This window comes from Cebidichthys violaceus, unplaced genomic scaffold (genome assembly GCF_023349555.1).
Source record: "Cebidichthys violaceus isolate CVI_PGR_0920_01 unplaced genomic scaffold, fCebVio1.0.p SCAF_20, whole genome shotgun sequence".
In the NCBI taxonomy this organism is placed as follows: Eukaryota; Metazoa; Chordata; class Actinopteri; order Perciformes; family Stichaeidae; genus Cebidichthys; species Cebidichthys violaceus.
Window position 1 is genome coordinate 6,999,402 of NW_027176373.1, and position 20,411 is coordinate 7,019,812.

The 20,411-nt window shown below is 39.3% G+C and overlaps 1 protein-coding gene across 1 annotated transcript; it reads left to right on the plus strand.

The window, feature by feature from the left end:
* Positions 1-19,973, plus strand: grm5a (glutamate receptor, metabotropic 5a). The gene is made up of 18 exons (XM_068715928.1): positions 1-175; positions 901-1,212; positions 1,310-1,443; positions 2,534-2,795; positions 3,734-3,848; positions 5,846-6,095; positions 11,090-11,325; positions 11,447-11,568; positions 11,653-11,777; positions 11,893-12,061; positions 13,264-13,390; positions 14,015-14,132; positions 14,319-14,505; positions 15,070-15,228; positions 15,326-15,451; positions 15,632-15,814; positions 15,915-16,084; positions 17,097-19,973. Exons 2-18 carry the CDS (start codon positions 985-987, stop codon positions 17,980-17,982), a joined length of 3,597 nt encoding a protein of 1,198 aa, XP_068572029.1. The 5' UTR covers positions 1-175; positions 901-984; the 3' UTR covers positions 17,983-19,973.
* Positions 19,974-20,411: the final 438 nt, after the last annotated feature.

Genomic DNA, 20,411 nt, shown 5'->3' on the forward strand with positions numbered 1-20,411 from the left:
GTAAGTCAAACATGTTCCAATAACGGTCTATATTATCTGCTGCTATTTGCAGTTTCCTGTAACCAGGCGGCAGGCTCAGCTTGAGCAGAAACCTGCAACGCGTTTCTTATTGCTCGTCTGTGATGGAAACGATCTCAAAAGGAATGGCATCTGCAAGGCTGCTGACAGAAAACAGGTAGGCTGAAGTTGTCTGTATAGTTTGGGTATGCTGTTCGCATAATTAATTCATTGAGACTGAGTTTTACACAGGTTGTTAATTCTTCATTGGACGAGTAGTCAAAATGTCCGTTTTTTGTTGTCACTGCCAACATAATTCCAGCACCATGGACAGCAACTTGATGACATTGTTAGGGCTGTATGAAGGGAAAAGTTTACATAAGCTATGATTTGTGATTCAATAGCCAAACCTACTTTTCTTTGCTCCACATGATAACTGTACAAAAGGGACAAAGGAAAAAAATTAAAGGGACAGTTCCTCCCAAAATCAAAATTATATTTTTTTTTACCTGAAGTGTTATTTATTTATTTTGTTGTGAGTTGCCTAGTTTTGGAGATATCGGCTGTAGAGATGTCTGCCCTTTCTCGACAACATGGCACTCGGCTTTTTGTGCTTAAAGTGCAAAAAAAATAAAAATACATTTGAAAAACTCAACAGCAATGTCTATTTCCAGAAACCATGACGTGGTTACTCAAAATGATCCACAGACTTTGTCGTGAGGTGTTTCTGGTAGGAACTGTTTTCTTTCAACCAAATGTCTTACATGGAACCGTCCCTTTAAAATACATGTGCGCCTCGACTGAGTAAGTCTATACAAAAAAATCTTAGTGTATTGTCTGTTTACATTTACACTTGTCTACATACTGAGTTCAATTACTACCAATCCCTATAATTTTCTTCAGGAATCCAACCTTTACCCCAGGCACTACAAGCACCATGCCAAAGACAGCACATTCATCTGAACGTCAGCTCTAAGAGGACAGAGGATGACAGGAGGTGCAAGGAGGAACACAGGGATGGGAAATAGATTAGGGTTATATGTGAGGCTGGTAGCAGTGAGTGTGTTACTGGGAGCTGATCTGAGCTGGCTGGGCCTGAAAGAGCAGGGTGGGGTCAATGCTCAGAACACTGAGAGAAGGATTTTGACACACATCCCTGGTGACATCATCATAGGAGCTCTGTTCTCCGTCCACCACCAACCACCTGCAGACAAGGTACATGCTCTGTGTGTTTCTGTGTATGTGCTCACTTTCTCCACCTGTATATATGGGATAAATGTTAGTAATCTCAGTTGTGTAAAACGTTGTTCAGGTTCATGAGCGAAAGTGTGGTGCGGTGCGTGAGCAGTATGGGATCCAGAGAGTGGAGGCCATGCTGCACACTCTGGATCGAATCAACGCAGACCCCGCTATTCTACCGAATATCACCCTGGGCTGCGAGATCAGGTCAGAAACCATACACAAACATGCTGATGTTGTTGTTGTTGTTAAGGACCTATAATGTTGAATTATGAGAGGACCATGTGTTGACACAATGAAGAATTGTGATAAATTTGTCTGAGAGAGAGACCAGAAAGACAACAAAGTACATCTTACACAGAATAGCAAGAGTAAGATAGCAATCTTCCTGAAGCTTAACTTTATTACTTAATTTAAACATATAATATATCACACAATGAGTGGGATAATACCCAGAGGTTTGGCATAAAACTGTTATTCCTTTAAAATACCTTTTGTAGGACTTTAGATGAGCAGGGATCAAGTCAGTTGGAGACTAACTTCCAGGAGACTGTAGGTAACTGAGGAGGGCTGGCTAACACACAGGTGAACAGTGGCTGGAGGAATTAGGTTATAACTTATGAGTGTAAGCAATGAGATAAACCAGACAGAGTCAGGCATCCAGAATTTCAGGTATTAAGACCCACAGGTCACACAAACAGGGCAATCTGACCTGTTGACAAAAAGTCAACAGGTTGGAGATATTGTCTTAAATTCAAAGGATAGGTGAAGATTATTTCAAATTAAAGGTACTACACCACTCAAATGTCATATGAATGTTGAAGGAGTTAGTTGCCTCAATCATTCCTCCACCCCCATAAGGCTGTGAAGTGAACCCTTCCAAGCGCAACTACACTGTAAAAAATGAGGGACAGAATCCACAGCACAACAATACCTTTAAAGTTCAGCTGAAACCAATAAGAGGCTGATTGATGGTTGATTTGATGTTGACTTACATGTGACTACCAGGAAGTATCTCACCATTGCATCTCAGCAAGGAAACAAAGAAAGACAAATTTGTACTAAAAAAAGATTTGGAGGATTGATTTGACTGACTCAGACTGCTGAAAGCTCATATTAGCTTTGGCTGAACTTTGGATTGCAGATTTCTCACTGCTCTAAAAATTGATTCATTTTTTTTCAAAAGCATGAGGTGCAGACTATGTTCTTAAAAAGCATCCAACTGGCTCCTCCAAGCCATCTCCTTATTCCCATTCTGCTTGCCTAAACAACATTGAACTCCATCTGTCTATACCAGGGACTCATGCTGGCACTCTGCAGTGGCCCTGGAGCAGAGCATTGAGTTCATTCGGGACACACTAGTGTTCAACGAAGAGGAGGAGAGCCAGGGCAGGTGTACTGCCGAGGCAGGGAGCATGCTGCTGCAGTCGAAGAAGCCCATTGTGGGACTGATTGGACCAGGATCCAGCTCTGTGGCCATCCAGGTGCAAAATCTCCTCCAGCTTTTCAACATCCCACAGATCGCTTACTCGGCCACCAGCATGGATCTCAGTGACAAGGTAAGACCAATTAATAAAAACAATGACATCAAAGTTGAGAAAACTTCAAACCTTCACATTGAATTACAAGCAAAAATGTCAAACGTTGATATTTGTATTCTTTCTGGGTAGTTACTGGTTTGATGGAAATCATCTTGAAGATACTTTAAGTCTGCTTTTTACATTGTTAAGTTCAGTGTAGACTTTACAAAGTAACCTGACATGCAATCTGTCCGTGTTGAACTCTAACATGGATGTTTTTTAGTTTCTAACAATGCAGCATAATATTGTCTTTAGTCCATGTTTCTATTTTAACATAATTATCCCTCATTTTATTTGCTTTGTGTGTGTTGAATTTGAGAGCCTCTGTGTTGCATGTCTTGTTAGTACTTGACAATGTATAAGAGTCTCCTGAATGATGATAGTACGTATATTAATACTCTCACGTCTTTCATTGTTTGTGCACATTTTGTAAAGCGTCAATATTATATAACCTTGTAAATTTAATCTTATATTCTGTTTTTAGGTTTATTTTGTAACATCTGCCTCTTGGGACTACAGAAGATGTCTGTGTTTTTATTAATGTGCACTGTCTCTCATCAAATAAACCAATAAATAAATAACTGTGTTGTATGATGACGATAATGTAGCCATTGACAACAACAAAAGCAGATATTTCCTTGCCTATCTCAAGGACAATTTTCGCATCATAATAGAAGGAAAGCTGATGATTGAAGGCCAGATAGAATATATTAAAGAATGTAACATTAGACAGGATGCGTATACCAGATTTGTGTGCAGTATCCTGCTAAAACATCACCATTTTCCTTTGCTCTAAACATCATCCATCATCCATCTAAAATGGAATGGGGTTTGTAATTGGGTTTATTATGTGTAACTGGTAGACATGCTGTCAAGAATACTGCCAGACTTGTGAACATGTAAATTCCTTCCAACAGAGCCTGTTTAAATATTTCATGAGGGTGGTGCCATCAGATATGCAACAGGCCAAAGCCATGGTGGACATTGTCAAAAAATACAACTGGAGCTTCGTGTCCGCAATACACACAGAGGGTAAGACTGTGCATGCATGTGTGTTACCTCCTTACATTTGTCATTTCTATCATTCTCCTTTCATCTCCCTATCTCATCATTATTTACACATGTATTAAACAACATTTATGATGTTTACACTCATGAGCTGCCTGTTTATCAGTTGCATCTGTTCAATCTTTTTTAGTTTTATACAATGTGAAGCTTATAATAATCTCTATTGGGCCAGAAATGGAAAAACAATGTATGTGTATTATTGTAGGCAGTGCCACGCATACCATGCTACTCGTTGTTTCTGCTGTACAGTGGAGGCCATTATATCTATGGGATGAATAAGAAATCCATGTGAAATTAGCTGTGATTATATATTCTCTGTAATCCTGTTCATCATTGGCAAAGCTTCCCAGGGAACATCTGCCAAGGGCTTTGAACTCTCTGGTTATCATGGTGCTCTGTCCACTGATTTCAGTAAGGCTTAAGCCACTGATCACATTCTCACAACAGTTACTTATTATCAGATTTGCATTATATTTTATTTTTTTCCCTATCTATATGTTACTTTTTGATTCAGTAAAAAGTATAGATGCTTTAAGAGAAAAAAAAAACATATGAAAAGAGGCGGAGAAAGTTGCATCTCTATTGTTGTCCTTTAAGGACGGAATGATGGATGATTACAATACAAAAGAACATTTTCTTTTTTTGTCACCACAAGTGAATATGATATTTTGTAGTGCAGTTAAGGCTGATCACCACTTCTTACCCCAAAGCAACCCCACCCCCTTGCTGTAGACATCTAGGCAACATCAACACACAGGGTTATCACAAATTCAAAAGACCCAGCCCTTGAATCACTAATCCCACCTATTCAGAAACAAAATATATTGTTTTGGCATCATTGTCAATATCAAATACCAAAATATTTTGAATGCTCTTAATTCGCTCAATTTATTGCTTCTTTTTTAATCTATTAATGTCTCAAGGCCATATGTTTATGAAATAAATCCCACTTGATAAGAATGAGTGCTAAATCCTGACTGGATCGTTCCAGTTTATTCCTTAAACTGTAGATACCAAACCGTTGCAGAGGAGGATTAAAAAAAAAAAGGTCTTTTGCATGCCAAATGTTCTCTTCCAGGATAAAACCTTAAGTCTTAAGTAGTTCTCATTGTAAGAAAAGCCCTAGTTTTAATTTTTATGATGCAGACTAACCCAGTGGTTATGGTTGTGGTTATCAAACACCGTACCGCTCATCTTATTTTGCATTACATTTTGCCTTTACCTGTAGACAACAAACGTGTTCTTATTTACAATGTTGACTGCATAGAAGGTTAAAAAAGTCCTAGACCTAGAAAGGAAAGAAACATCAAAGAAGAAAACAAAATAATTATAATTCAAACAGAAATGGCAACATCATCAGCCACATTAACAGAGAGTTGAATTGAGGTGAAAGTACAGTAAAACATATAAAAGATGTTATCACTCCAGGAGGCATGCCACGCATGGGAGTAAAACATACTCGTAGTATTAATGAGAAGGATGCCTCAAACAGTGTCATGCCCAGAGTGATAGTACACTTGCTTAGCAACAGAGAGTAGATGACCTCATTTCCAGCAAAAACAGGAGAATGTAACCCCTGACAGCTGCCATAATGGGGACAAATTTACTCGATTCCCAAGTGTTGTGCTGGCATTACACCAGTGTATTTGATCGTGTACCCTGTGTTAGCGTGCGCCTGTGTGTGTCTCACAAAATCACAAGAGAGCATTTGTGCCAGAGTGAAAGAGTGGAGCACAAAAAACAAAAAACAAAAACAAACATAAATGTTTACAGAACATAGCACTGTAAAATAAGTATAATATAGTATAGAAGGATTTGATAATGCAAAAAATAAAAAAAGCAACTGCCAAATGTCTAAACTGCTTTCTTAAAGAATCCTGGTGGTTTGATTGCTTTAATTGGGTAACAAATCACAGATTTTGTGTGTGCAGTAAATTATTTTCATGTATTCCCTTCCATAGGTAATTATGGTGAGAGTGGTATGGAAGCATTTAAAGACATGGCAGCAAAGGAGGGGATCTGCATTGCCCACTCTGATAAGATATACAGCAACGCTGGGGAACAGAGCTTTGATAAGCTACTGCAGAAACTACGAGCCCACTTGCCCAAAGCCAGGGTTGTGGCCTGTTTTTGTGAGGGCATGACGGTCCGAGGCATATTGATGGCCATGAGACGACAACGTCTGGTGGGAGAGTTTCTGCTTGTTGGAAGGTGAGTGGAGAATTGTAGAATTTCTGACGTGTTTTTGCTTCAATTAGAGGCTAAAAGAATTGACTGAAGTTTTTGTGTTTCAGGTTTTTTTTTGTTCATTTCCAATCCAGACTCTTTTCATGTCAAGCATCATCAGACAAGATGTGTTTGTTTTCACTGGGGCCATCTTTGTCCTCTCATCGTCATTCTTAGTATCATCTTCATCGCATCCATCAACTTCATGGTGGTCTGGGATGGTCAAGGTATTTTTAATAAACTTTTTTTGTGATTCCATGACAGTGACACTGTGACACAGACTTGTATCACACTAGTAATATGCAAATGTATGTTTATCTTCAAATTTGATTCGGTCCGTATCGATGCACTTGTTGCTATCATTAAGAAAGGCTAACCAAGCCTGCTTTGTTTTTATTTACCATTCCAAATAATAATTCTAAGTAAGACCATCCTTCAGCCCTACAATCCATATAGAGAAATGCAGTAAAATAATCATAAATCAATATTAAATAGTATAATATTGTTATGTTCATTGTCACAAAAGTACAACAAAAAAGAGCTAGAGCTGGGGGTCAAATAAAGTCAGCATATCAGGGATTTCTTATTAAAAGAGGCCACCTAAATAGACAAATGAATAGATGAGGCATGGTGATGGTTTTCCAATTTTCTTTTATGGATATATTACAACTTCAAATGGTTCATTCAAAGGTTAATTTAGGCAGAACAGAAGACTGGGCATACGATGCAGGAGAGACAATATGCAATTAAAAACACAAGTGGAAGAAAGATTTGTGTGAAAGAAGGGGTTGATTTAGCAGGAGGTTTCACTCTCTCCGAGAATAACGTGTTTTATTTTAAGGGTTAGCTCTCTAGCTCAGTCTTGTCCCTCGTGTTCTAAAAATGCCTTCCCTCATTAGGAGCCACATATGTAGGCTGTCGCTCAAATCTGACAGCAGGAAACATAAAATAACCTTGAACTACATATTGCTAAACATCATGCTCTCTCATCCATATTACCACACAGGGCTTCCAGACAGGTGTCATCTGTTCGTTATTAAAGATCATAGTTAACTTGTTAAGATTTTTCTCCTTGCTGTTCTGTTTTGTTGGTGATTAGATACAAAATGTATTGTTAAGGTGGTAAATTGTTACCCTCACAAACTATCCTTTTGATGATAGCCTGGAGGATTTGTCACCAGGTCTTTGTGCGTGTGTGTGCAGTGCATTCATACTTCCATTTATAGAAAGAGAGAGACTGCAGATAAGGAGCAGATAATTATCTCTTTTTTTTGGTTGCTGTTTTGTAGCCAGCACTGCTTTTGAACCGTTGTATCCAAGCCACTGTCTGTCTTTAGATTGTTTGTACAGAAATCAATGGCGAAATCTGCACAACTATAGGGTATATTGCCATTCAATTTGACACACATTTATGTCGCACTCAAGATGAATTTTAGTAACTTTGGTGATCCCTTAACTTTTCATCAAGCCCTACCATCAGGTCAAAAATTCAAACTGGTCCAATACGTTTTTTGATACACTGTATGTTAAGAGGTGTAAATCGCGAAGCACTTTGCTGATTTAAATCATCCCGTACAGTTGAGTTAAAGTCAAAGGTTTGTAGTTACTGACTCTGGTATTTGTAAACTAAGCTGTCCACTGCCAACAGCTACCGATTTCTCTTCAACGATGATGAGGATTCAGTGTAATCAATTCAGTTTCAATATTTGATGTTTAAGATTTGTTTGTACATGTACTGGACACTTTCAACTTTCACAAAACTGCAAAGCTAATTACATTCCCATCACCCTCAGCTGTATTTTGTGTCTGCTAATTAGCAAATGTTAGCATGCTGCTAACATGCTAAACTAAGATGGTGGGCATGGTACACATTACCTGCTAAGCATCAGCATGTTAGCATTGTCATTGTCCGCATGTAGCTCACAGCTGAGCCTAAGTAAGGCCTCAAAGATCTGTTAGTATGTCTGTACACTCTTCATCTTGTTATACATTTGGTGTAACTCCCTAGTTTATTGCCACAAAAATTCACACAATTTCGAACAGGTCTTTCATATCAAAGTAGAAACTATTTTAATCATAGAAACATTTTTTATTAGAGTTTAATCCATGTGTCACATATTGGGTTTGTCTTGCTAAAATGTTTCAAATCTTTTTAAATTTATCAATTGGGCATTTTCTATCAATTTGAGGAAGCAGGGGGAACTTTATTATGCTTTACTCTTATTATGCACTTCCACATATCTGCTAATTCAATTCCAAATAATCTCCATTGATTCTGATTCCATTGATCCTTGTCAATGACGCAGTCTTAGGGCAGGAACATTGAAAAAGTTGTAATATTTTGAGAAGAAAGTCTTCTAAGTATTGGTTGCTTCGAGTCATATGTGCATGATTTAGCATTTTCTGACAGTCCATAGGCTACTGTAACCTACAGTTATTTTGACTTGTAAAAGGTTTTGACTACCCTGTGGCATCTGTCCTCTGACCAGTAGCTTTGTGTCACTGCGTGTGCTTCCCACTGAAAAGCTTAGGAAAGCGGCTGTGACTTTTTATGGCAAAATAAACTATGATTTTTGATGACGTTAAACGGTACTATTACTTTTTTGTGACGTACTATACTAAAAAATTATACTATACTAAACTATACTATGTTAAAATGAAATTGGCACGGTTGCTTCAGACAGCTGTTTCACTTTGTCTTTCACATCTAATTTTAGAAATGGACCCATTTCCAGCTTCAAGTTCGTACCACTACCATGCAAAGTATCCACTCAGAAAATATACGGCTGGATAGTTGACCAGTATTATGTTGTATGAGGTGAAAAAATAGCACAACGTGTGAGTAAGTGTGTGTATGTGTGAGCACACACTTGTGTGTGTCTTCGAGCTTGTAGGTGGTGTAGCAACACGCTGCATACAGCATATTGCCCTCCAAGGTCGCTGTGTGGGTTTCAGAGCTCTCGTTCAAGAGTGATTCAAACAATCCAGAGTCAAAGCCATCCATGCTTTTCATTTCCATTCCTATCCTTTTTATACCAGTGTATCATTTCTGTGCTCGCTTCTCTAAGGATGTGTTATAAAATTATCTCCTACCTCACCTAGAGAACCAAGCATCATAAAAAAAATAAAAAAACACCCACACTACTGTTGTATAACTCGAGCTTGGTTAGCGCAGTTTCAAAAATGACTTCCTTTGCTTTTCTTGCCAGTTAGAAGGAGATGGGTGCATTTCTTTGTGTCAGCGAGGTATGAGTGTTCCCATTTATGCACGTGTGTGGAGGTGTAATCATCAGCCCTCTGTCTTTGTTGATCGTAGACAAGCGTCTAGTGGGAGGAATGATAATAGACGGAGTAGAAACCTATTCAGTTCACTGACAAGACAGCTTTTTTAGGCCAAGCCCACAGTGTTTTTGAATAAATAACAGATCAGATGTGTTTGCAAACGCTGCAGTCTGATGGTGTATGTCTGGTGTTTGAAATTCATTGAGCATCAGGTCTTTTTTGTAATTATAGTAAGAAGGTGTTGTACCAAACTGCCTTTAGAATGAAACAAATAATGAATACTTTGCATAACATTTCCAAGTTATAAATCAATATATGCTCTGCAGTTTGGTTCACAGAAATCACATGTTTCTGCAATGCAGGCCTCCTAGGGTTGTTAAAGTCAAGAAAATCAGTATGATCCTTATTACGTGTGTTAAGTGTGTCTCGATGTATTTGGAGACACAGCTAATGAGCCCATAGAGATCTTATTAATGGACGCAAACTTTGCTAACAAAAATATGTGACCATGGAAGTAATACATATAAAACAATACAACACAAAACGGCATAGCCAAGTCCTGCCAGCACCATCAACCTTTGATCCCTTGATGTTTATTTCAAGTAATCTTTGCACATGAACATTTTAAAAAGACACTTCACAATGTGAGCAAATACTTTTTATTTGTATCACCCAGTGAGTCTTGTGTTGGTACATCTGAGTCATCATAATAAATATTTAATTTTACTGTAACTCTCTGCAGAGCATTCATTAGGTTCATTTTGCGACGCACCACCTGTCTCTTTCAATCTGTGTAACACTTAGGCACTAACTAAAGCCTTTCAAAGCAGGCTACATTGAAAATGCACTGCTATCATGTACCTCTTTATTAAAACATCATAGACTACATAACCTGTTGTATCCTAATCCTCTATTTTGGTAAATCCTTGATTTCTGAGATATTTCACTTCAACTTGTTTAATATGAGCTAATGTTGGGTATTTCTGTAAGATTTGCATCCTGGAATGCTGAGATGGGCTATTTCAAGATGTCAGCCACCCTGCTATTCTTCTGTTGATGAAACCAGTTTGTTACGGTGTAGTTGTGAACCAGGTTCAAGGCTAATAGAAGAACCCCAGTATAGTGTTGGTTAGGGTTGGAGCTATTCTTCAGCATCAATGTCATAATCAGAATGCTGCAATGTACTTTAGTATGAAATAAGAGGACAGATGTTACAGAGAGGTCTCCCTTGTAATGGACAATAGAATTTGTGCCTTTAAATTTGTGTCAGGTTTACCGGTTCCTTACAGATAACAGACAATAACAGGTATTCCTGAGTCAAGTCTTGCTGAGTGATGGTGCTGAATCAACCGTCAAATCTTGGTGTGGGTTGCAATATTGAGAAAAAGTTAGCAGGATGCTAAAATGGTACTCAATGTGCTGTATATGTAAGTGAATAGTTTCTGTGTAAGAAAGATATTCTATAGAAAAATATGTGATTGATGTCTGCATTTACTATATATCTCAACATTTCAATTTACATTTTTTTATCAATGGCCTTAGAGAAAAAACAAAAATCTTAGATGGAATTAAAAAAGAAAAAAACCCAGTAAAACGGAAAAAAATAAATATATATTTAGTCTTGTAGACCGATCCTTATTCTAACTAACAACGTGCTGTACCTTGTCTGTCTCCCTCTTTCTCCTCCTCCTGTCCAGTGATGGCTGGGCAGACAGGTCTGATGTGACAGATGGCTACCAGAGGGAGGCAGCTGGTGGAATCACGATAAAGTTAAAGTCGGCATATGTGACATGGTTCGACGATTATTACCTGAACCTGAAGCCTGACGCCAACCTGAGAAACCCCTGGTTCCCCGAGTTCTGGCAACATCGCTTCCAGTGCAGGTTGAGGGGGCATCCGCAGGAGAGCAGCATGTACAACCGCACCTGCACCTGTTAGTACAACATCACGTTCTACACACCGTCTCACTGTATTCACATCCCTAAATGTTTCAACATCAGTTTAGATTACAGTGACTAGGTTTGTTCTTATGAGCAGGTCTCTGTTCTCCACAGGGAGAGAGTCTCTGCGCCATCAGTATGCCCAAGACACCAAGATGGGCTTCGTCATAAATGCCATCTATTCTATGGCTTACGGTCTGCACGCCATGCAGCAATCCCTCTGTCCAGGATATAAGGTACCATAATGAACAATGTGCACATTTATACTTTCACATTGGGCTTGACAGTATTGACCGTGTTCGCTCCTCCCCTGATGACAGGGTTTGTGTGAGATCATGCGACCCATTGATGGCCGCAAGCTGCTGGAATTCCTGATGAGAACCAACTTTACTGGTGTGTCTGGGGAGACCATCCACTTTGACCAGAATGGAGACTCACCTGGCAGGTAAGGATTATGTTGGGGAAGGAAAGAGGGAAATGAAAAAGTAGAAAGAAATGTTATATATATATACACATATACAGTATATTGCTGTTTCATGCTCACAGTATATGTGCCTCAGGTATGAAATCATGAACTTCAAGCGCACAGGCGAGGATGAGTACTCTTACATCCATGTGGGAAGCTGGGATCAGGGTGGCCTAAAGATGAACGATGAGGAAATCTGGAGTAACAACAGTGACATCATCCAGTCAGTCTGCTCTGAGCCCTGCCAGAAGGCACAGATCAAGGTATGCACCACTCCAACACACAGTCTGACATTTGTTTAATTTCTTAAAATTTCAACACATTTTTATTAAGTAACTACAAATGTTGTAACTGTATCTACCTTTTTTTGCATGCGTGCAGGAGAGTATTTATCAACCTCTTCAAGCAATATTCACTATAGACCAGAGAACACACAGTATAATAATATTACTGAAGAAAAGACCCACACAGCAGCCATAGCCGGCGACCACAGGTTTGCAATCTGCAAAATCAATCCAATCACATCCTCCAACACCCCACCAGGGACTCAGCAAAGCTCTTTGTTCAAGCTTTAATCATGTCCCATCTGGGTTTCTGTAACTCCCTGCAGCTTCTCCAAATCATGGAGAACAATGCAGTCTGTCTCCTCTTAATTATCCCAAAAAGTCTCTAACATTAAACCCTTCCTACACACTCTACACTGACTCCCAGATAATGTGGCAGCTTGTAGGGAATTCAAAACTCCTGACAAATGCTTTGAAGATCTGCTTGTTCACACCTTCAGACCTTACACCACAGCCCACGTTCCTAGCTTTGCGATCTACCAACTGCTTGTCTCTCTCTGACCTGTGCTGAGCTTGACAAAAGATAGCAGTCATTCCCTAGCTCCTATCAGATCGGCAATGTATTTCTCTAAAGAAAAAATACCTCACACATTCTCTCAGAGTTCTGCTCACTAAACTATTCCTTTTTACCCGTCCACAAAGCCTGTCCCAGATTCCTATCATAGAACTACAGTAACATGTAAAATGTTCACACTCAAGAGCAGTTACCAGATCTCCTGACCTCCATGTCTTTAGACAGTGAGAGGAAAATGGAGCACCCAAGGGAACCCCAGGCAAACATGCAAGTTCCACAAAGAGATATGAACCCAGAACTTTCTGCAAGTGAAAGCATGAACCACTGACCCACCATGCCTCCTCTCTCCTCAGCTTATTTTCACACTGAAGGGCTGATAAGACAAAGATAAAAAAAAATGTTTAATAATGAGGATAAATATATTCCACACATCTCTCTTTTTTTCTTCCTTTGATCCCCTGACAGAGAAATCCTCATTTCAAATCCTGGAGCTTTGAGACCTTTCCGCCCTTCTCATACTGGTGTGTGTGTGTGTGTGTGTGTGTGTGTGTGTGTGTGTGTGTGTGTGTGTGTGTGTGTGTGTGTGTGTGTGTGTGTGCGTGTCCAGGTGATCCGTAAAGGAGAGGTGAGCTGCTGTTGGACTTGCACCCCCTGCAAGGAGAACGAGTTTGTGTTTGATGAGTACACTTGTCGAGCCTGTGTCCTTGGCTTCTGGCCCACTGATGACCTCACTGGTGAATGTACTTTGTTTGTGTGTCTGTTACTCGCCCATAGAAGATTTCCAAACAGACCAGAAGAGCCTTGAATTTGGGTCATGCACTCATGATGCACCCAAAATCCCCTACCACAAACTGGCAAACATTCTGACACAGAAATCAACACAAATACTTTTGGGATTTGGCTGCAGCCAAATTTCTTAACTCCAAAGTCTGTAAAAACACTTTCAAACCCTTTTCTCACCCTCTTGTAATCAATTATTGTTTACCGATCCTGTTCCTCTGTAGATTTATAAAACAAATAAAGACAGTTTTCATGTTGATCTTCCTGAGGAGAACAGCTGTGTGCTTAACCTGTCATCCCTCTGATCTATCTCTTTATGATCCCTCATCTCTCCTTTACAGATCACTTTAATTTTTCACAGCTCTCATGACTACTGCATCATAAACTGAATATTTTACACATAACAACTTAATTGTTGTTCAGTATGAGTGAATCTCTTTCTCTGCATCCACTATAAGCTCTGAAGCTGTTACATACAAATACATGAACAAACATCCTTATACTATCACTCTTCTAGACAAATCAAACTTGTCTGTGTCTTGTTTTCTTGCTACCTATGATCCCTTTGTGTCCTGCAGGTTGTGAGCCAATCCCTGTGCAGTATGTGCGTTGGGGAGATCCAGAGCCCATTGCTGCAGTGGTCTTCTCCTGCCTGGGCCTTATGGCTACACTTTTTGTTACTTCTGTCTTCATCAAGTAATTAAATCCTACAGCTTTATTAGTCATGTACATACACAGTAAAAATCAATGTGTCAAAATTGATCCAACTTCAATAGCAATAACATGAACCAACGCAGTAATGGGTTAAAAAGTAACACCTTTACTGCTCCATCTGCCTTTTAACAATTTTGTGAACCTAGATATATTTTGATCCATCTGTAGATTTTGGGACACTCCAGTGGTCAAGTCATCCAGTCGTGAGCTCTGCTACATCATCCTGGTTGGAATATGTCTGGGCTATCTGTGCACCTTCAGCCTTATCGCCAAGCCCCACATAGTCTACTGCTACCTCCAGCGGCTGGGAATCGGCCTATCCCCTGCCATGAGCTACTCCGCGCTGGTCACCAAGGTACTTTCTTTTCTGTTTTGCTGCCATGAAGTAACCCAGTGTAAGTAGTACAAGTTAGTATCATGATTCACTTTCTGTCAAACTTTGTGAGTTAAAGCCCAAAGGTACCACACTTAGCCGATTTTGATTGTTCGATCGAACTCTACAGCGTATCAAACTATTCCATACCGTAAAAAGTTATCTTGACGGCCTCGAATCAAAGATTAAATTAAATGGCTTTGAGATTTAAGATTCTTGTTTTCTTCCATTTTGTGACACCCTTCCATGTGAAATTAAATTTGATCATACAACTTGTACACTATCGCAATCCAAAGGTTTTTTGTTTTTTTAGCAATAATAGAAAGGCATCTAAGGATAAGCACTGGAGCAACATAGCTACTTCCAGAGACTGGAAGTTGGACAGTTGTAAGGGAGGTAAGGTAGAAGTGTATCTGTGTGTGGGCAGAGGTTGATGTTTAAGATCTGGAAACTGAAAAGGGGATTATTGTTATGAATCACAAGCGTTTTTATCCACAGTAGATGTAAGTGAAGCCTGCATAACCATTTGATCTATTTTTGATCCAGACCAACCGTATAGCAAGGATCTTGGCAGGCAGCAAGAAGAAGATCTGCACCAAGAAGCCACGCTTTATGTCCGCCTGCGCACAATTGGTCATCGCCTTCCTACTCATACTGCTGCAGCTTGGGATTATTGTGGCACTTTTTATCATAGAGCCACCAGAGGTTTGTGTGCGAGTTTGTGTGTGTTTTACAGTGTGGGGGATGTTCAATTACATTTACTTATACAGCTACAGTGACCTCTCCCATTCTCTTCTCTAAGGTGATCTATGACTACCCCAGTATCCGTGAGGTGCACTTGATCTGCAATCTGACCACTCTGGGGGTGGTGGCGCCGCTGGGCTACAATGGCCTGCTTATCCTGAGCTGCACCTTCTACGCCTTCAAGGTACCTCAGCACAACAGTAGTTAATAACACACAGGACTTCTCATTGTACTTTCTCTATCAGGCTCATAATGTTCTTTGTTTGCACTCAGACCTTTTCTCATTTTTCTTCCCCTTGTATCCTGTTGTTTCTACTTCAATTTAAACTGCTTTAAAATGTCCTTTCTTCCCTTTCTCTTACAGACTCGAAATGTTCCGGCTAATTTTAATGAGGCCAAGTATATTGCCTTTACCATGTACACCACGTGCATCATCTGGCTGGCCTTTGTTCCTATTTACTTTGGCTCTAACTACAAGATCATAACCATGTGCTTTAGTGTCAGCCTCAGTGCCACAGTGGCTCTCTGTTGCATGTTTGTCCCAAAGGTAAGAAATAGAAACTCAAATTCTCAGAATCTACTCATTGTCAATCTTTCTTTTTCATTTTTATGCTAATAGTTTTTTTGATATTAATTTTTGTGTTCAGGTGTACATCATGCTCGCCAAGCCTGAGAAAAATGTCCGAAGTGCTTTTACAACATCCACAGTGGTGCGCATGCATGTAGGTGATGCCAAGAAAGTGACCAAGACTGGCAAATCCTCTAGCAGCATGGCCAACTTGTTTCGACGCCGTGGTTCTGTGCAGGACAACATCAGGTATATGGGGGACCTGAGTGGGTATTAAGCAATGAATAAATTAACTCCTCTAGTGTCTAAAATACCTTTGCTCAGTTGCATAAAGAAGAATTTCCTTAAAGTAATTCTCATTAACTTTCTATAGCAAAACAAAGTGTATATTGTATGTTATATATGCTGCATTTTGAAACTCTTAAATAATGTTTTCTCCTGTATATCCCCAGTATTTGTATAATGTCACCTTCTTCTTTTTTTGCCATTGATAATTATATAAAATGTAGCAAAAGATTGTTGAGAGAGGGTCAAAATCCTATAAATTATATTATTAGTTTTTGCCTTAATCACTCCATTAAATTGGATGAGTTTGCATTGCAATCACTCAGCATTTTACCTCATCTCAGGACTTTTTTCAGTAATGGTCTAGGGTCCAAAAGGATGGTCCAGCTAAGATGACAGCTAAGAGGGAAAAGCTGCAGGTGTGTAGTGACATGGCAGAGAAACTATAGTACCCATAATCTGAAGTACTAAACTGACACCCATATATTTAAGGTGTTTCTGTCCATGAGTCCATGTATACAGATTAAAACTCTGCTGAGACATTTCCAAGAAAACAACGATCCCTGTTCCTTCTTAAACTGTCTTTGGGAAATCAGAGCTGAATCCACTACAACAGGCTTGATATGCCAAGAAAAAAAACTGCTCCCTGAGCTGAGAAAAGGCTACCTCATTTGGGTTAAGTTTTCCCAGTGGTGACGCACTGCCTTTAAGGATTTCTCTTTCTAGGGAAGATAAAAACCAAAATGGAGGGAGATGTAAAATTACTCAGACAGCAAAAGATAGAACGGGGGATGGTAGAAATGGTAGAAAGAAGTAGAACTTGAACAAAGTTTCCCTGGAATGATAGTAATATACAGTACATGTTTACAAATAATGTCTTATATGCAGTATTACACGCTGAATGTGTCATATTTATAATAATCTTCCATCAAATGTAATTTTGTGTAATGTAATTACACAAAATTGTGTTTTGCAGTTCCAATGGGAAATCGGTGACATGGGCGCAGAATGAGCACAACTACAGACCAAACATATGGAAGAGGATGTCATTCCATGTCAAGAAAAAGGAGGTAGTCGAGACGAACCAGACAGCCATCATCAAGCCTTTCTCTAAAGGAGGAGATGCACCTGTGGATACAGGTGTCAAAGAGCAGTTTGAAGAGCAACAGGTGTCTCAACCCTTCAGCTGCTCCCCCTCTCCATCAGCAAGGGGTTTCCAGGGAGGAGATGATGTAGAGGATGGACAAGCCTTACCCACCTACGAGACTGAGAACCCAGCTGGGGTCAGGAGAAGAGGTGGGGACAACAGCCAGGGTGTTGGTATGGTGGACTGTGGGGACATTAGTGTCATAGGCGTGGGTGACATCGGCATAGGGATGATTGGTGGCCAGGCTCAGGGCACCACTATCATGGACCAAATCAGCTGTGTGGTTAATCGTTTCACTGCCAACATCAGCGAGCTGAACACCATGATGCTGCCAGGGGGAGTCCCCGCCAACCCCTCACCTACCACCGCTCTGCCTGCAGCTGCAGATGCCGCCCCCTGCCCACCTCAGTACCTCACATCCAGAAGCAGGCAGGCCACCTCCACTGTCACCACATATGCCGAGGTTGCGGTCGTCTCCAATCTCTGCGAGAATCGACCAGCGGGTAAGATTTATGAGCACCTGGCCGGGACTTGCGTGAGTAGCAGGCGAGCCAAGGATATGGAGGAGCTGGTCGCGCTGACGCCTCCCTCCCCGTTTAGAGACTCATCTCTGAGCTCCAGCGGCAGCTCACCGCCCTCGCTGTCTCCAGCCTCTGAGGCCGAGTATGACCAGCTGCTGCTGAGACACTACAGCCAGAGCTCCTCCTCTCTCTAAACCTGCTCTCACTATACATTTTTTCTCCTTGTTTTTACTCTATATGGAGTATTTCTTTTTAAAGAAAATGCTTCAGACCGGACCAGACTCTTGGATGCCTTTCTATATGTGGATATTCTGAATATTTTAGCTGTTTTTTAAAATTTCATTTTCAGATTGGCTTGAAGTCACTCACATATTGGAGAAATACCATTGGCAAGACTACAAATTCTAAATGCTGAAATTAAGCTGAGCATTGTCAGTGCTTCATCATTTGTCTCCAAGTGAGTAAAAAAGTTGACAAACTGAAACACACTTATGGGCATTTTACAGACTTTTAGATGCTATGCTTGACACAGGTATCTGACTTTTCAAATCTCAAAGAAAATACTGATAAGCTGAGAAAGCATATGTAAAATTGCCTTTTGCATTTTTATTTCATTATATAATGGTTATCAATCTTAAGCGGGGAAATTTACCAAATATTCATGTTCAGTATTTCTTTGTATTATGCCAAAATGGCTCATACGTGGACTCTCAAAATGGCATTTGAATTGTTTAGGTAAGTGCAGGTATTGTAACACTCAATATAGTTGTATTTAAGTTGTATATTTTGCATCTCAAATTACCATAAACCAATTAGTTTTAATTGCTTACTGTATATAATTGCTGTTGACAAATTTTTTTATATTTTGAGACCTGGGTGGATGCAGATTGTATCAGCATGAAGGCATCTGTCCAGAAGAAAATAGCTCAAATAACTTTGTCTGAAATCAAAAGGTCAAGTGTGACACATTTTTCTTGCCCTCTAAATTGTTGTCAATCCTGGACGACATAAGCAAGCATTTTGTATCCTGATGCTAGAATAGAAAGTGTATAGATGCTGCATTATTGTATGCAAATCAGGAAGCAGGTTTTTCTGAATGGAGTGTTCTCAACAGCCTTCCCTTTTCTTGGAAAGAATATTGTACTGAGAATGAAACCATCCTGAGAACAAAAGACACCATCAGGTGTTTTAAAGATATTATGGACTTCTTTAATTCTTTCTTTTAGATGTGAATTATCTGAATGTATGATAAGTTGTAATTTGAAGTGGACCAAAATGATCTACCACCTCAGGATGTGTCTGAACCGAAATACTTTCTGATTCAACTCCTACCTACTGAACAACTGCTGTCATCTGTTGGCTCAAAATGTTTCCAGTTTGCATGATGTCAAGATTTGGTTGCACTATTTAAGTTATATTTGTAATAAATTACTTTTTGATATTGTAAATGTGAAACCAATAAGATGAATAGCTACAGTAGCAAAATAATGATACTATCAGTGTGTGTATATTGATGTGTTTTTAAGATTAGTTTTAGGAGGAGAAAAGCAAACAGAACGTGTGCCAGATTTTTCTGACATCTGTTGAAAAACAGCAGTTTCTAGCCTGGCTTTTTAACTACATATGTGCCAATGTCTTCTTGCAGTAAATGACATTGTGTTTCTATAGATGGGCTCATGTTTCAGGTATTATAAGAAGGATATATTATTTTTTTATAATATTCATGACATTTTGACTATGTTATTTATTATGCTTGAAAATATTCAATGAATATACTTTTTTTGTATCTGCATTTTGGCCTCTCTGAGGATGTAGATGAATGACAGTAGGGGTTGAAAGGCTAGCAGATGATGATGTTCAAGTGGAGCTAGTTTATGCTTGTTTATCTGTCCTTCAATCCCTATTTATTCTGTATGTTTACACAGGCAGGAATGTATTCAGGTTTTTTTCTTTTTTATGTGCACTGTTTTTCTACTGTTCTGTTGATGTAAAAATCACCATAGACAATTGCCATATTTGCATGCAGGTTTGTGCCAATTTTGCAGGTGTATATGCTTTATGTCAATAATTCACTGATATAATCTACAGAAGACATTTGTTCATCTTATCTCTTCATCTGCCTTTCAAATAACCAGAATTTACTATTTAAACTTGTGCTGCATTAAAGGTTTCCATCCAAATGCAATGCAGTTTCTTACAATTATTTGTAATTCTCTGTAAATGCTCTTTATTTACATTGTAGGAATTTTTCATCAGTTATTAAAAAATCAAAAGTGTAATTTACTGGAAGAGAATGTCTCAAAATTACTTTTGAATGACACTTAAAAATCGAATTTTCTATGCTGTTGTGTTTTAAAGAGTCACATTTCTTTTTAAGAAACTGGATCATGTGGAGCCGTAGTTATTTATACACCCCCTAAGCCGATTTTACTTATACACTTTCTCTAAATAAGAAGATAATTGTGTCAAATAGGCGATAATTAATAGACCTAACAAGAAATAGGGTTTCTGGGGCACTCTTTATTAAATAACGTATTATAATATCTTATGCAGTGCATTGTGGACCAAAATTGTTCAGTGAAATTAACATTCAGAAGATGGTGGGCAAAGTGTATCATTAGAG

What these genes read in the sequence shown, in the direction of transcription:
- grm5a (XM_068715928.1), top strand. Translation starts at nt 985, where the DNA reads ATGACAGGAGGTGCAAGGAGGAACACAGGGATGGGAAATAGATTAGGG. An exon ending in ACCAACCACCTGCAGACAAG is followed by an intron (nt 1,213 to 1,309) that starts GTACATGCTCTG and finishes AACGTTGTTCAG; the next exon opens with GTTCATGAGCGAAAGTGTGG. An exon ending in GCCAGAAGGCACAGATCAAG is followed by an intron (nt 12,062 to 13,263) that starts GTATGCACCACT and finishes GTGCGTGTCCAG; the next exon opens with GTGATCCGTAAAGGAGAGGT.